General features: G+C 40.4%; 1 protein-coding gene and 1 pseudogene across 1 annotated transcript in view; one reads left to right on the plus strand and one right to left on the minus strand.

Annotated features, from left to right (window-relative positions):
* The window catches only part of ADCY10 (adenylate cyclase 10), an 83,479-nt gene that overhangs the window by 34,885 nt on the left and 30,402 nt on the right, over window positions 1-18,192 (plus strand). The window contains 3 exon segments of the mRNA NM_001253833.1: window positions 176-262; window positions 4,611-4,885; window positions 6,953-7,089. Coding sequence (NP_001240762.1) covers window positions 176-262; window positions 4,611-4,885; window positions 6,953-7,089 — 499 coding nt within the window.
* LOC119876438 lies at window positions 9,956-10,316 on the minus strand (annotated as a pseudogene).

Raw genomic sequence — 18,192 nt, forward strand, 5'->3', positions numbered from 1 at the left:
TGTATCTATTAGGCTCAGTGATCTAGGGTAGCACAGCTGGAAGGGATGTTGTGAATCATCTAACATATGAGGATTTGAAGGCACAGAATGGCAAAGTGATTTGCCCAAAGTCACACAGCTAGTAGCTCCCTTTGCTATACCCCCAGACTCAATCTTCTCATAATTCTTTATACAGTTCCCTATTTCACGAGAGGTTTCCAAGATGACCACCTTGAGAAAGCAAAAGCAATTGGAAGCATTGTTTATGAAGATTTTGGAGCAAGTAAGAGCATCTTGTGGGTCAATCAATGGAGGAGGCTAACGGGGGGTGGCTGAGGGGTTCAAAGGCCATTGGCTAGAAGCTTGGAAGTGTATGAAAGCTTTATCCTAACACATCTCGCATCTCCTCCTCCTTCCTTCCTTCCAGACCTCAAGTCAAGAGTGTTCAGAATTTAGCTATGCTTGAACAGAGTCCCTGGAACATCACTCCTCGAGGTTTGGCCTCTCCTTAAAACCAACCCTCTTTCCTTCTCTCTCTGCATGAGACACAGTATATATCCAAATGGTTATATATGTAGGCTCTGGAGTCAGACTACCAACATTTGAACCCTTAGGCCTATCACTTCCTGCCTGGGTAATCTTGAGCAAATGACTTAACTTGTCTCTGCTTTTGATTCATCATCTATAAAACAGAGAAACAGTAGTACCTGGCTCACAGGGTTGTGTAGAACATAGAACAGTGCCTCTTGATCAGAAACACTCTCCCCAGAGCAGCCCCGGTGGCTCAGCGGTTTAGCGCCGCCTTCAGCCCAGGGTGTGATCCTGGAGACCCAGGATTGAGTCCCATGCCAGGCTCCCTATGTGGAGCCTGCTTCTCCCTCTGCCTGTGTCTCTGCCTCTTTCTCTCTCTCTCTCTCTCTCTCTGTCTCTCATGGATAAATAAATAAATAAATAAATAAATAAATAAATAAATCTTTAAAAAAAAGCACTCTCCCCATCTTAGATCTCTGAGTCATCTCATGACAATCCACTCTATGTTGACAATCACCGAATTTATATTCCAGTCCTCGCCTCTCCCATGAGCACCAGAACCATATTTCCAAGAACCTTCCATATATAACACGTGGATGTAGTTCTGATCCTTGATTCCATTAATGGTAAATTCATTCAAGCTTCATTTAAAGTTGCTTCTGCTCCCACTTCCTCATCGGTTGCCGCTGCTACCACATCTACTGAGCTGTCAGCTCCTACCATTTCTCCCATGGGTGGTCTCTGCAATGTCTCCATCCTCTGTTCCTTGCTGTACTTCTCTCTATTCCATTTCCATAGCTTCCAACTAATCTTATGCCTCATACCTCTCCACTCCAGTTCATCCTCCATATAACTGCCCGAGCATAGGCAGATCGCACCAACCCATACTTCATACATGCAAATAATTCCCAAGGCTAATGACATAGAAGCCAAAAGTTGTTGTTGTTGTTGTTGTTGTTGTTGTTGTTGTTGTTGTTGTTTTTAACCTGGAGAAATGCTATTCATCCTTAAATATCACTTCTTTGGTGAAAAGTCCCCAAAGCACCAGGCATGCTAGTTCTTCCACCCTGATTCTGTAGCACTTTGAACATCTTTCTTGTTATATTTACCATACACTATGACAATTTGTTCCTTATATGTATGTCTCTCTCCTTCAGGAGGCTGTGAGTTACTTAAGGACAAGGAGCCCGATTCATTTTTTGTATTACTGTTGAGCAGGACAGCATCTGGCACATTATAAATGATCAATACAAGTTTGTGGCATTGTCTTAAGTTTCTGATACAAATTTCTCCTTCCCCACTTCTAATATAAAACTGTATGTTAACTATACTCGAATAAAAATACCCTCTATAGAAAATGAAGAAAACCCAAAAAACTAATAAACATGAATTTATGAGTTTTACCCCCTAAAGATTCAAAGGGGCTTAGATTGGGCTTAGGAATTTGTTCAGTTGTTGGCTTTTGTTTTTAAAACTCCTCGGTTGGTCCTGATGTGCAATCTAGTTTGTAAACCACCACAAAAGCTATGCTTTAGCTAAGTGTGATGACAGTAATCTTCGGCTCATTTACTATCTTTGCAACCTTAGCAAGTTTCTTAACTGAAATTTTCTCAGTAAACAGATTCAATAGGACCACTTCCTGTGAATCTTATGAGGAATAAATGAGTTAACTTATGTAAAGAGCATCACACAGTGCTTGGAACATAGTAAGTGCAGTGTAAATGTTGGCTTTTAGTCACATTAAAGAGAATCCAGTTCAATCTTCTCATTTTAAATATGAAAAAACCAGGACCTAGGATGGACTATGGAATTCATGCTTGTCTAGCTCCTGCTTGACAGAGCCAGCATATAGTGAAAACTCACATTTTGATCTGCCCTATATTTTTAAAGGTATCAGTCAGGGGTGCCCAGGTGGCTCAGTCGGTTGGGCATCTGCCTTCAGCTCAGGTCATGATTCCAGAGTCCTGGGATTGAGCCCCAGGCCTGAGGCTCCCTGCTCAGCAAAGAGTCTGCTTCTCCCTTTGCTGCTCCATCCACTTGTGATCTCAGTCTCTCAAATAAATAAATAAAATCTTTTTTTAAAGTAAGAAAATAAAGGTATCAGTCAAAAACAAAATAAATATAATGCTACCGCCACTCTGGAAAACTGTGTGGAGGTTCCTCAAACAGTTAAAAATATACCTGCCCTACGACCCAGCAATTGCACTGTTGGGGATTTACCCCAAAGATACAAATGCAATGAAACGCCGGGACACCTGCACCCCGATGTTTCTAGCAGCAATGGCCACGATAGCCAAACTGTGGAAGGAGCCTCGGTGTCAAACGAAAGATGAGTGGATAAAGAAGATGTGGTTTATGTATACAATGGAATATTACTCAGCTATTAGAAATGACAAATACCCACCATTTGCTTCAACGTGGATGGAACTGGAGGGTATTATGCTGAGTGAAGTAAGCCAGTCGGAGAAGGACAAACATTATATGTTCTCATTCATTTGGGGAATATAAATAATAGTGAAAGGGAATATAAGGGAAGGGGGAAGAAACGTGTGGGAAATATCAGAAAGGGAGACAGAACGTAAAGACTGCTAACTCTGGGAAACGAACTAGGGGTGGTAGAAGGGGAGGAGGGCGGGGGGTGGGAGTGAATGGGTGACGGGCACTGGGGGTTATTCTCTATGTTAGTAAATTGAACACCAATAAAAAATAAATTAAAAAAATATATATAATGCTACCTTCCCTATTAAAATGTCCTCAGATCATTGAAGAGCTAAATCTCTGGTCACAGAATTGGTTTGTAAGGTCAGACTTATTATGTATATGTAATAAAACAGATTATAATACTTTATAATGATTGTCTTGTGAAATTTTAAATTTTAAAGTAGCTTTGCTGCTTTCATTTATAAAAACATGAAGGGAAGAATGGGCTAATCGAGCATCTCCCCAGAGGGAGCCAGAAGAGGTGAAGAGCAGTGTGAAGCAGTAAGAGCAGAGAAGGTCCTCTCCGTGTAGACACCTCACACAGTGGGATGCAGGGCCCGCTCTGCAAGGGGCTGACCCTAAAATGTATGCTCTTGGGACACCTGGGTGGCTCAGTGGTCGAGTGTCTGCCTTCGGCTCAGGGCGTGATCCCAGGTTGGGGGATTAAGTCCCACGTTGGGTTCCCTTGTGAGGAGCCTGCTTCTCCCTCTGCCTGTCTCTGCCTCTCTCTCTGTCTCTCATGAATAAATAAATAGAATATTTTTTAAAATGAAAAATAAAATGTAAGCCCCTATTTTGTTTAATACTGTATCCCCAGCACCTAGAACAAAACCCAACCCTGATGGCTGCTTAATAAATACTTGATGAGCGAATAAATAATTCAGACTAGTAGGAGAAAGGGAACCTATACAAGGAAAGGGACACGTGATCAATTTTCAAGCGTAACATATACCGTAGTTGGTGCTAGAACAACATAAACTAGGTCAGTTTCCTTCTGCACTGTGTATTAGCACCTTGCCCAGTAGATGCTCAGTTAGTATGTGTTGAATACATACATGTTGGTTGAATAAATGTCAATTAGATAAAGCCAGGAGATCTTCATTTGTCAAGAGATTAAAATGACTTGTGGTAAACATATCAGTCATTTTTATGCAGTGGGTGCTTTTACTTGGCTGTAACCCCATTGATCCCCCATATTTGCATTATCTTTACACGAGGATTTGACTAAGAATCCATTCCAGCCAGCTCTGTCCAAATGGCCACAAATTACAAGTTAATGGAATCTAAATTAATACAAATGTATCGGAAGATTTTATTTTTTTTAAGATTTTATTTATTTATTCATGAGAGACACACAGAGAGAGAGAGGCAGAGACATAGGCAGAGGGAGAAGCAGGCTCCATGCAGAGAGCCCAACATGGGGACTCGATCCCAGGTCTCCAGGATCACACCCTGGGCTGCAGGTGGCGCTAAACCGCTGTGACACCGGGGCTGCCCTCGGAAAGATTTTAATATTTGAATTGAGCACCACAAAACTGAGTGCATACACACACTTACCTATACCCATGAATAAAAACCCAAGGTCCTACAGCATTTTCCTTTTTCTCTACCTTGTGCAGACAGTGAAAGAGGAAAAGATTATTTTTATCATCGATGAGGGCCAGTTTGTTGATCCAGCTTCCTGGGCCTTTATGGAGAAGCTTATCCGGACTGTTCCTATCTTCATCATCATGTCCCTGTCTCCCTTCATTGACACACCCTGTGAAGCTGCCAATGCCATCATGAAGAACAGGAACACCACTTACGTCACTCTTGGAGCCGTGCAGCCAAAGGATATTCGCGACAAGGTCTGCCTGGACCTCAATGTCAGGGGCATCACAAAGGAACTGGACACGTGAGTATCCTGTTTCTCTCCTGAGGTATTCACATCTATGTCCATTCTCCAGATCCAGACTTCATCATGTTTCTTAAGATCTATCTGAAAGAATATGGAATATGCCTATTTCCATATTTTCACTGGTCCTACCTTTCAAAAGAGCCTTTTATCATGGTTGGCATGAGGGACCCTGCTTACCTTTTCCTTGTTTGTGCTCCTGTTACGCTTTCTCAAATTTTGCTCAAAGATGTGAGTTTTGCTTCCCTCTCATTATGCTGGCTATGGGCGTGCTCAATTTAATCAACAGTGACAGAGGGCGTCCACACAGGCAAACTGGTAAGCTTTAAAGACACAGCCTGCAAATAAGCAAGGTCTCACTCAGCTGGCCTTAAGGTAGGCTGGAATTGGTGTTCTGTCTATGGCAGGTGTGGAAGGCTGGCTCTTGAACTACTGCTTTCTGAGCTTCTCAATGACTCCCCTACTGGGGTCCAGACAGGGGTGGCCTTCACAGCATGGGCAGGGCCCCTTCTTTAGCTGGCTGTTTACAACCCACCTTGGTGGGGCACCTGGGTGGCTCCAGTGGTTGAGTGTCTGCCTTTGGCTCGGGTTGTGATCCCAGGGTCCTGGGATCGAATTCTGTGTTGGGCTCCCCACAGGGAGCCTGCTTCTCCTTTTGCCTATGTCTCTGTCTCTTTCTGTGTCTCTCATGAACAAATAAATAAATCTAAAACAAACAAAAAAAAAAAAACCAACCCACCTTAGTATCTACATCCATTCTTCCTAATGGATTTGCCTTGCTTCTAGAAGAAGGATGTCTTGCACAGTCTCATTTAAAATAACTCCAGGCATGAATTTGGCATGCTCTTTTCCTTTGTCTCTTGCTCTGCCTCTGTCTTTCTCTCTATATTTGTATGTATATATTTAGTGTGTGTGTGTATATACATATATATATACTTATATATGTATATTTATACTATGTATATATATATATACTATATATATATTATATATATATGTATAAGCATTTACCTTTTGATCTAGTAACCCCAATTCTAGGAATCTATCTCAAAGATATATTAAACAAAAGTATAAAGTGACATATGGACAAAGGTTTGTTGAGGAATTATTTGTACTAGCAAAAGACTGAGAACAATCCAGATGTCCATCTCTAAGAAGATGGTAGGATAAAATAGGATGGATGTACACAATGAAGCACTATATGGCATTACAAAGAATGAGAAAGATCTGCTGATATGGGGGGATGAGCAGGATACATTCTTGGGTGAAAAAACAAGGTGTAGCCAAGTGTGCAGCATGTGTAACATCCTGTCTTTTAAGGAAAAAGGAGTGAAATAAGTCTGTGTGTTTCTGTTTACATTTTTTTTAATTTTTTTTTTATTTATGATAGAGAGAGAGAGAGAGAGAGAGAGAGGCAGAGACATAGGCAGAGGGAGAAGCAGGCTCCATGCACCGGGAGCCCGATGTGGGATTCGATCCCGGGTCTCCAGGATCACGCCCTGGGCCAAAGGCAGGCGCTAAACCGCTGCGCCACCCAGGGATCCCTCTGTTTACATTTTTTAAAAGAAACATTGAAAGATAAACCAGAAACTGACTGATGTGGTTATTTATAAGGAGAGCAAGGGAGTCAAGACTGCTGATGTACCTGAGTGTCTAGTGTTGGCTTTGAAAAAATGTAAATGTTTTATTTAATTTTTAAAAATGAAAGAGGGACACCTGGGTGGCTCAGTGGTTGAGCACCTGCCTTCAGTTCAGGTCGTGATCCCGGGGGTCCTGGGATAGAGTCCTGCATCAGGCTCCCCGCAGGGAGCCTGCTTCTCCCTCTGCCTGGGTCTCTGCCTCTCTCTGTCTCTCATGAATAAATAAATAAAATATTTAAAATAAATAAATAATAAAAATGAAAGGAAAATTAAAAAGTGACCCTACAAAAGGAAAACGAACGGAAACAAATAGAGAATAATATTAGTTTCAGATAGAGTTACTTTCAAATAATTAAATGAGTCAATTATTTTTGCTTCCTAAAAAATGGTTGTTTGGTATAAAGAGGTCTCCTTGTTTCCACTGCAGATACCTGGTGGAGGGAAGCTGTGGGATTCCATTTTACTGTGAAGAATTGCTAAAAAACCTTGACCATCACAGGGTACTCGTTTTCCAACCGATGGAGTCTGAGGAAAAGACCAACGTGTCTTGGAATAATCTGTTCAGTAAGTCCCCAGTTCAGGCTCTTTCTCTAGCTCCTTTTGCAGAGAGGGCAGGAATGGGCTTTCCATAGGCTGTATCATGTTACAGGGTCAGGAGGTTTGGGGAGGCAAGGAGCCTTGGACCTGATATCCAAGTTCTCTATAGAGAACTTAACTGTGATTGTGGCGACTCATTGAACTGGGTGGAAGAACACTGCAAATGCTGTTCTTGGGCAGAACATGGAAGAACACTAGGGAATCTTAAAGCCCAGGATCAACACAGAAGAGAGAAGTTAGATGTTAAGTTGGGGGGACAAAATCCCTTGATTTCCAGAGGTAGAACTTCTAGCTCAAAGTGGATTGTCAACAGGGTTCCCATGCTGCAGAGACATACGAGAGGCTGAAACCTGAGATAACGCAGAGAGGAGGCCAGCTGGAATTTTTAGGAGATTAGTATTAGTGAAGAGAAAGGGAGAGCAGGGTAAGGATGGGTTCTAGAATGTGGAGGGTTAAAGCTAGCTTGAATGACAATGAAAGTCTGTGGTGCACATACTTGTTTAGGGAGTTGGCGGTAATAAGAAAAATCCATGTGCTAGCAAACGACAACGAAAATATGTGTCTCGACATAAAGGAGACCTATGGTGGTTGAAGAGATGTTAGCTCTTCCTTGGAAAGAGAGGGTATAAAAGATGGGATCAAGAGAGCATTTGGACTGTGAAGCCAGGGGCCCAGAGTTCCAATGCCACCTGTGCCAGTTAGTTGCTGATATTTGAGGACTAGCTACAACCGTCTTTGGTAGGCAGTGATTATAAAATGGGGATAAGGGAACTGAAATCCTTCTTCATTTATTCATTCATCAAACATCTACTGAGCACCTTCTCTGTGTCTGACACCACAGGAGGAACTCTGGGAGCCTCTTGGAATATAAATGAAGTGTCTAAATCAATATTACCTACTTAGCTACCTCATTTTTAAAAAAACAATATAGAGAGATTTCATGCATGCTTACTCAGTTTTCCTATTAGGAACACCATGGGAAGTGACAGTATAATAGCACAGCCATCATATTGACATTGAGGCAGTCAAGGTACGGAAGGTTCCCATCACCATTCCTCTTGTGGCTCATTTTATAGCCACCCTCACTTCTGTCAACCATCCCTTCCCCCTTCACCACTGGCAAACACTAATCCCCTCTCCATTTCTGTGATTCTGTCATTTTGAGAATGGGGTCTAACTGGACTCATACAGTATGTGTAATCTCTTGGGATTGGTGTTTCCACTCATCATGACTCTGTAAGGTCCTCCAGGTTGTCCTGTGTATCAGTCCTTTGTTGCTGTTACTTGCTGGGTGGTATTCAGAATTTGGATGCATCACAGTTTGTTATCCCATCTGTCTGTTGCAGAATCTGGGCTGCTTACAGCTTTTGGCTATTACAAACAAAACTCCTACAAGCATTGTGTACATGTTTTTGTGTGAATCTAAGTTTTCACATCTCTAGAATAAATACCCAGGAGTGCAATAGTTACATTGTTAGTTTTTTGTTCTTTTTTTTTTAATGCCAAATTATTTTTTTCAAGATTTTATTTTATTTTTTTAATTTTATTTATTTATTCATGAGAGACAGAGAGAGAGAGGCAGAGATATAGGAGAGAGAGCATCAGGCTCCATGCAGGAAGCCCGATGTGAGACTCGATCCCAGGACTCCAGGATCACACCCTAGGCTGAAGGGAGGCGCCCAACTGCTGAGCCACCCAGGGATCCCAGATTTTTTTTTTTTTTTTTTTTTTGAGAGAGGTAGAGAGAGCATGAGCAGGGGAGGAAGGTGGTAGGCAGAGAGAGAGGAAAAAATAGACTCTCCATTGAGCAGGGAGCCTTATGTGGAGCTCCACCCCAGGACCCTGGGATCATAACCTGAGCAGAAGGCAGATACTTAACTGACTGAGCCACCCAGGCGCCCCTAAACTGCCAAACTATTTTCAAAGTGGCTATATAATTTTACATTACCAGTAACAGTGTATGGAGGGAGCTGAAATTTTCTGCAATCCTTGCTAGCATTTGTTGTCACTATGTTTTTTATTTTAGCCATTCTGATAAATGTCTGGTGATATCTAACTGTGGTTTTAATTTGCATCTCCCCAATTGCTAATGATGTTGAATACCTTTTCATATGTTTTCTTTTGCCATCTCTACATCTTTGGTAAATATCTTTCCATGCTTTTTGCCCATTTTCTAATTGGATTACTTGTTTTTTTAATGTTGAGTATGTTTTCTTAATGTTGAGAGTATCTTTTTTTTTTTCGTTCTTTTTAAGATTTTACTTATTTGAGAGAAACAGAGACAGAGCATGAGCAGGGGAAGAGGCAGAGGGAGAAGGAGAAGCAGACTCCCTGAGCAGGGTACTCGACTGGGGTCTCTTTCCTAGGAGCCTAAGCTGAAGGCAGGTGCTCAAGTGCCCTGTCAGCCACCCAGGTGCCCCAAGTTTTGAGAGTTTCTAATCTAGTCTAAATATGGGTCCTTTGTCATATGTGGATTTGCAAATATTTTCTCTTTGTGGCCTTTCTTCATTTTCTGCAAAGGATCTCTCAAAGTGTTTTAATTTTGACAAAGTTCAATTATCAATTTTTCCTTTTATGAGTCATGTAAATCCAAGAACTCCTTGTGATTATTTCTAGATATAAAAGGTTTTCCTCTCTGTGTTTTTCCTTTTTTTCAAAGCTTTACATTTTACAATTCAGTTTGTGATCCCATTTTGAGTTTATTTTCTTTCTTTCTTTTCTTTCTTTCTTTCTTTCTTTCTTTCTTTCTTTCTTTCTTTCTTTCTTTCCTTCCTTCTTTCTTTCTTTTTTTCTTTCTTTTTTTAGTTTTATACCTTTATTTGACAATCAGCGATTAGTTCTCATCCACATTAACAGTCTGTAGATTTTTGAAAGTGGTGACAGGTACGTAGGTAACAGCGTATAGAGCTTGCCTGGTGAATCTTCATCCTCCTTACGTTTTCTGGACAATCGCACACAGGTACGGTATGGAACGTTCCTTATTCCTTTGGCCCAGACAGCTTTGTTGAGCCTGGTGTCAAAGCGCACATCTGGAGTTCCCATCTCCTTCATGGCTAATTTCCAGATCTCTTTGAGTGCTTCTTGAAACCCACTCCATGGATACATTTGTGAATGTTGATGGTGTATTCTCTGGTCACTACCTCATTGATGGCAGAACAGCCCTTCTTCTCGCCACCCTTCTTTGTGGGAGCCATTCTGCTGGGCCCTAGTTGGAAAGGAAGCTTGATCTCATATAAGGTGTGAGACGTAGGTTGAAGCCCTTCTTTTCTCCTTCCTACACTCCATGGATGTCCACTTGCCCTGGCACCATTTGTTAAAAGGCTGTATTTTCTTCCTTGAATTGCTTTTGCACCTTTGGCAAAAATCAGTTGGATGTATTTATGGGGGTGTATATTTGGTTCCCTATTCTGTTCCATTGATCTATGTGTCTATCCCTTGCCAATACCATTCAGTTTTGATTACTCTATATCTTGAAACCATGTAAAATGATTCCTCCCATATTCTTCTTTTTTCAAAATTGTTTTAGCTATTCTTGTTCCTTTGCCTTTCCTTATGAAATTTAGAATAATCTTGTCTGGGGGCACCTGGGTGGCTCACTCAGTTAAGCATCCAACTCTTGGATTCAGCTCAGGTCATGATTTTCAAGGTCATGAGATTGAGCTCCAAGTGGGTTCTGCACTCAATGGGGTGTTGGCTTGAGATTCTCTCCCTCTCCCCCACCCTTTCAAAAAATTAATAAGTCTTTAGAATAATGTCATCTTTATCTACAAAAAATCTTGGTGGGATTTTTTTTAAAGATTTGTTAAAAAAATAATAATAATAAAGATTTGTTTGTTTAGGGATGCCTGGGTGTCTGAGCAGTTGAGCGCTTGCCTTCAGCCCAGGGTGTGATCCTGGGGTCCTGGGATCAAGTTCCATGTCGGGCTCCCTGCGTGGAGCCTACCTCTCTCTCTGCCTGTGTCTCTGCCTCTCTCTGTGTGTGTCTCTCATGAATAAATAAATAAAACCTTAAAAAAAAAAGATTTGTTTATTTGAGAGAGATAGACAGAGCACGTGAGCACAGGGAAGGTGCAGAGAGAGAGAGAGAGAGAGAGAGAGAGAGAATCCTGAAGCAGATTCCCAGGACCCTGAGATCATGACCTGAGCTGAAACCAAGAGTCAGCTGCTTAACAGACTGAGCCACTCAGATGCCCCCTGGGAGAGATTTTAATAGGAATTTCAATATATATGCATTGCATTGTATATCAATTTGGGGCAAATTGACATCTTTTCTATGTTGTCTTCCAATCCATGAACACAGTACATCTCTCCACTTATTTTTAGATTTTCTTTGATTTCTTTCATGAGTCTTTTGTAGTTTTCAGCCATACAAATCCTGTACATGTTTTGTTAGATTGACGCTTAAATATTTCCTTTAAAAAAATATATTGTAGGGGCGCCTTGACACAGTCAGTTGAGTGTTGGACTCTTGGTTGTGGCTCAGAGTCATGGGATTGAGCCCTGAGTCAGGCTCCATGCTCAGTGCAGAATTCTGCTTGGGACTCTCTCTTCCCTTCCTTTTGCCCCTTCCCTGTGTGTGCATGTGCGTGCACATGTGCACACTTTCTCTCTTTCTCTTAAATAAATAAAAAAATCTCTTTAAAAAGATAAGGGACACCTGGGTGGCTCAGTGGTTGGGCGTCTGCCTTCAGCTCAGGGCATGATCCCAGACTGCCGGGATTGAGTCCCACATCAGGCTCCCTGTGAGGAGCCTGCTTCTCCTCCCACTGACTATGTCTCTGCCTCTTTCTCTGTGTCTCTCATGAATAAATAAATAAAATCTTTAAAATATATATATATATAGTAAATGTTATATGTTTTTAATTTTGGTGTTCGCATGTTCATTGGTAGTATGTAGAAATGCAACTGAATTGTGTCCTTGCTGAACTCACTTATTAATTCTAAGAGATTTTTATTTTGTAGAGTCTTTGGGATTTTTTATGTACAAAATCATGTCATCTGCAAATAGGAGCAATTTTATTATTTCCCTTCTGATCTGTATACTTTTTATTTTCTTTCGTGGCCTTTTCAACTGGTTAGAACTTCCAGTTCTATGTTTAAGAGTGGTGTGAGTAGCCATCTTTGCCTTATTCCTGATCTTAGGGAGAAAGCATTCAATCTTCAAGCATTAGTATGCTGTTAGCTGTAGGTTTTTTGTAGATGCTCTTTTTCAAGTTGAGAAAGCTCTCCTTTATTTCTATTTTTCTGAGAGATTTATCAAGAATGAGCTTTGAGGGGTACCTTGGGTGGCTCAGTTGGCTAAGCCTCTGTCTTCAGCTCAGGTCATGATCCCTGGATCCTGGGATTGAGCCCCCCCCGCCCCAGCCCCGCATCGGGCTCCTTGCTCAGCAGAAAGCCTGCTTCTCTCTCTTCTCTCTCTCTCTCTGCTGCTCCCCCTGTTTATTGCTCTGTCTCTCTATGTCAAATGAATAAATAAAATCTTAAAAAAAAAAAGAATGAGCTTTGAATCTTATCAGGTTATTTTTTGCATTGATTGTTATGATTATGTGAATTTTCTTTTCTGCTAGTATAGTAGATTACATTGATTACCCTTCAAATATTGAATCAGCCTTGCATCCCTGGCATAAACCCTATTAGGCATGTTTTATTCTTATTCTTGTATGTTGCTAAATTCTATTGGCTTAATATGGAGTTAAGGATTGTTCCATCTATATTCATGTGGGATATTGTTCTGTATTTTTCTCTCGCTCTTCCTCTTTGGCGTTTTTGTCTGTTTTTGACATCAGGGTAATACTAGCTTTGTAAAATGAAATAGAAATTGTTTCCTCCTCTTCTGTTTCTTGGCAAATTTTGTGTAGAATTGGAGATAGTCTTCGTTAAATGTTTGGTAGAATTTTCCAGTGAAACCATCCCATCCTAGAGATTTCTTTTTTTTAAGATTTTATTTATTTATTCATGAGAGACACACACAGAGAGAGGCAGAGACACAATTAGAGGGAGAAGCAGGGTCCATGCAGGGAGCCTGATGCAGGACTCGATCCTGGGACCCCAGGATCACACCCTGGGCCAAAGGCAGGCGCTAAACCGCTGAGCCACCCAGGGATCCCTATTTTTTTTTTTAAGATTTATTTATTTATTCATGAAAGACACAGAGAGAAAGGCAGACACATAGGCAGGGGGAGAAGCAGGTCCGCTACAGGGGGAGCCCAATGTGGGACTCAATCCCAGACTCTGGGATCACACCCTGAGCCGAAGGCAGATGCTCAACCGCTGAGCCACCCAGGCATCCCATGGAGATTTTTTTGGGGGGGGAGTTTTGGTTTAGTTGGTTTCTTTGGTGATTGAAAATGTATTTTTCTTCAAATGATCTTTTTCAAGCAATAAATAAAAACAGACATGTTAACTTTTCTAAAAGACAAAAACAAACAAACAAATCCCCTAAACTATATACATCCTACAGAAATACAAACATATCAAATGTAGAAATGACATCATTTTGAAAGATGGGGCCATTTACAAAAATTACAAGTATTGCATTGCTCCATCTTGAAGAAGCCTCTTCCTCTTATGACTCATAAGCTCTATGGATGGGTAGGGTGCTCCTGGGGGAGACAGGAGTGTCTTCAAGAGGTAAAACTGCCATTTTGCCTGCTAGACAAGGAAAATGTAAGGAAAAACCTCAACATCTTTTTGGGGAGTTTATAAATTAAAATTTTGATCCCCTTAATAGTTACGAGGCATTCAAATAATCTATTTTATAGTGTATTAATTATGGTAGGGTTGGGGTTTTTTGTGTGGTTTTTTGTTTTTTGTTTTGTTTTGTTTTTGAGAAACTAGTCCATTTCCTCTAAGTTCTCAAATTTATATGTCTTGGCTCAGAGCGTGATCCTGGAGTCCTGGGATTGAGTCCCTCATCAGGCTCCTTGCAACTAGCCTGTTTCTCCCTCTGCCTATGTCTCTGCCTCTCTCTCTGTGTCTCTCATGAATAAATAAATAAAATCTTAAAAAAAAATTTATGTGTCTGGAGTTGTTCATAGTATTCCGTTAGTATCATCTTGATGTCTGTAAGGTCTGTAGTGATAACCCGTTTCATTCCTGATATTGGTAATTTGTATTTTCTCTCTTTCTTGCAGTCTTAACTACAGATTTGTCAATTTTCTTGATCTTTCCAAAGATTCAGCCCTTTGTTTTGTTGATTGTTGAAATCCTTTCTTAAAAGATTTTATTTATTTATTCATGAGAGACAGAGACATAAGCAGAGGGAGAAGCAGGCTCCCTGCAAAGAGCCCAATGCAGGACTTGATTCTGGACCTCTGGGATCACACCCTGAGCCAAAGGCAGACACTCAACTGCTGACCTACCCAGGCGTCCCTTGATTTCTGCTCTTATCTATTATTTCCTTCCTTTTGCTTACTTTGAGTTTAATTTGCTCTTCTTCATTGTTGGAGGTTTAGATTATCAGTGAGACATTTCTTTCTTATGCATGCATTTTTAGTGCTATAATATACTCAGATAAAAAAATAAATACTTTCAAATGATTTATCTTTCAATTGTTATATTTTGAACCATTTACATTTAATGCAATAATTGATATGTTAGAGTTTAAGTCTGCCATTTTATCTTTTGTTCCTTTTCTTCTCCCCATGGCACTGTTTTTTATTTTCCTATTTCCCTTAGCTATTTGCGCATTCTTTTGAATTCTATCTTGATTAATCTATGGCATTTAAAAAAAAAAAATCTATGGCATTTTTGAGGCTATCTTTTTGTATAGCTTTTTTAGTGATTGCTCTATCTATTAAATAATATATACATATGTTATCACAGTCTCCTGGTGTCACCGTTTTTACCAGTTTGAGTAAAGATTGGAAACTTTATCCCCCTTTACATTCCTTTACCATCTACTATTTATAATTATTTTAAATATTTTTTCTGCATACATTTAGAACCACATAAGGAAGTTGTTATGATTTTTGTTTAAACTGCAAACACAATTTACAAGACTTAAAAAGGAGAAGTGAAATCTATTGTACTTACCCATATTTTTGCTTATCTTATTCTTTATTCTTTTCTGATATTCTGTTTCTTCTTTTATTGTTTCTTTTCTGTTTAGAGAATGTCTTTTAGTCATTCTTTCAGGGTAGGTCTGCTGGCTACAAACTGTCTTAGTGTCCCATTATCTGAGACTATCTTGATTTCCCCTTCATTTGTGGAGGCTTTTTGTGGTGGATATAGGATTCTGGTTTGACAGTTCTTTTCTTTCAGCTTTTGGGATGGAAGCCTAGACTCATCCCTCAGCCTTTGCTGGTGGCAGCAGACAGGGCTACAGTTATTTGTTTGGGGGATTTTTTGTTGTTTGTTTGTTTGGCTGAAGTAAAATTTTTATTGTCTAACAATTTCCTGTCTTGCTAGATGCCTCTTTGCTGGTCCTTAGGCAGAAAGTTCAGGCTATTGTTTGCAACCCTTGTTATTTCTGGATTGTGAGATTCTTCACTCAAGTCTGGGATATAAGGAAATTCACTGCTGTGTTGTTCCTTGGGTCCCAGTGTCTCTAGCCAGTCTGACTTCTCTCCACCTTCAGTGTCTTCTTATATTTGCTTTATATATAATGACAGTGTTTTTAGCTGTAGTTAACAGGGGGAATAGACAAAAACATGTATACTCCATCTTTCTAGAAATGGAAGTTCTCCAGTAAGTGATGGTGTTTCTTTTATAGCTCTAAGCACTGTGCACACTAATATTGCTAAGCTTGTGGAATAACAACTCCTTTACTGAGATACATTTAAGGGTGAGCATGTGAATGGAAAATCAGTGTCGTGCTTAGACAAATATTTGTAATAAAGGAACTTATAGTGCTGGTTTTCTATACATAGCAGGATAGAAAATTACCACCTAAAAGTGGTAATAAGAGAAATTTCACACGCAAAAAATTCCTCTTGCTTCCCCATGTCTCCTGAGTGATGGAGTAAAGCTCAGAGGCCTCATGTCCCTCCATGAACTGTGTTTTGGTCTGTGGCTTCATCTGTTGCCTGTCATTTTGTGTATAATGACAGACCCACAGGACCACATGGCCAGCATGGTCACATCTAGAGAAGTGAAACAGACAATTGTCTGAGAGAAAAGCAAGGTTGAGTTAAGAGGTTTGTTTTTCAGAGAATGAGAGACATAAGTTTGCTTTTTAAAAGAAAGCTTTTTTGTTGTTGTTGTTTGTTTGTTTGTGGGTAATCATGATTTAAAAACAGTTAAGAAAGGTTTCTCTTGGCCAAACTAGTTTCTTTTTTTTTTCAAACTAGTTTTAAGGAGAATGGATCATCAGGTGGACAATGAGTGCTATGATCATTATTTTTAGATAGGTCTGTTACAACAATATATTAACCATATTATCTTAAAAAGATAATATGTAAACATAAACACTAAAACTGTTCAGGATCTTCTGGGGTGATGAAAAAATTTTGAAACTGGAGAGAGGTTTTGGTTGCACAACAATGTGAATGCACCAAATGCCATTGAATTATAAACATTAAAATGGTTAATTGTATATGAATTTCACCTAAATTTTAAAAAAACAATGACAACTAAATACAATACAAGGTCCTAGACTTGATCCCATATTGGGAGAAAAAAATGCAATCTGCATTCAAATGCTCCAGAAAAAAATATGTACATATAGAAAAAACAAAGGATATGGCAAATGAGGAAAAATATTAACAATAGGTAACTTCGAATAAAGAGTACATAGCTTTATTCTTAGTACACAGTTTTATTCTTACAACTTTTGGTAAGTTTGAAACTTTCCAAATACAAAGATTTTTTTAGAAACATATGCACAACTTTTAGTGGTTTCCCACTGAGCTTACAATGAAATCCAACCTCCCAACCAGGACTGGAAACCCCTCGAGAATCTGACTTTCACTTCCGTCTAGACTCATCAATGCTCTGAAATGTGTTCCAGCCACATTGGTTGCATTTCTGGCATTTCTGCTGCTGTGACACAGTATACTCCTTTCCGCTTCAGACCACTGTCCTCTCTCCTCAGGTGCTTCACACAGTTGGCTCTTCTCTCCCTCAACTGTTGCCTGCTCAGGGCATATTCCCAATTGCCCATTGGATCGTCTTCTAGACCCCCTCAAACTCAACCTACTTAAACCTTAATGCCCTCCCTCCCATACTGCACCTCCCTCCCATACTGCACCTCCTCCCATACTGCACCTCCCTCCCATACTGCACCTCCTCCTGTATCTCCCAGTTTGATTCTCGGCAACATTTGCACCTCAGCTCCATCACCACCTTGCTCAGACCTATTTCCTCCATACAACGCTTGGTACCACTACCTTGTCCTACCCACCATCACTTCTTCATATTCCATTGATACCGTTTCTTACATAGTCTTCCCTCTTTTGTTCTCTTCTCCCATACACACTTCCCTGTTACCTTCCTACAAGTAGCTGGTGGATGACTGCTATCTCCCTTTCAGAAACCTGTGATATTTCCTCTTTACTTTGGAATAAAGTCCAAACTTCATAGTGTGATGTTAAATGCCCTCCACAATCTGCTCCCAAACCCTTTCTCCCGACATGTGCCCCATCCCCCAGTAGTGCTCCAGCATCCAACACGCTGTAGTTGAGCTGCACTGGTTTCCTTCCAGTCCCCTAATTTGCAGAGTCCTCTTCTATGCCCTTGCGTTGATCACCCCTCAGTCTTCCACTTGGATAACCCCTTCATCCTTCAAGGTTCAGCCAAAATACTTTCTCCTCCATAATGCCTTTCTGACTCCACCAAGACTGAGTTGTTTTTCTCTTCTCTATTCTCACAACACACTGCTCTGTGCTTTTTAGCTCTTGAATCACTCTTTCTGACATTATAACTAATTACTTCAGTATCTGTCTCTATAGATGTTAAGCTCCTTAGGGTTGGAAGCATGCATTATTCACATTATAGCCTTCACAGGCTGTGGTGCACAAAAGGTCTGTACTGTGTCAATATTGAATTCTGACTCACATGTTTACTGCCTGGAAGCTTAGCTCTTTGTGTACATATCTTATCTATCCAGGAGATTAGAAACTTAACTATGTT

The sequence above is a fragment of the Canis lupus genome, chromosome 7 (assembly GCF_011100685.1).
Source record: "Canis lupus familiaris isolate Mischka breed German Shepherd chromosome 7, alternate assembly UU_Cfam_GSD_1.0, whole genome shotgun sequence".
In the NCBI taxonomy this organism is placed as follows: domain Eukaryota; kingdom Metazoa; phylum Chordata; class Mammalia; order Carnivora; family Canidae; genus Canis; species Canis lupus.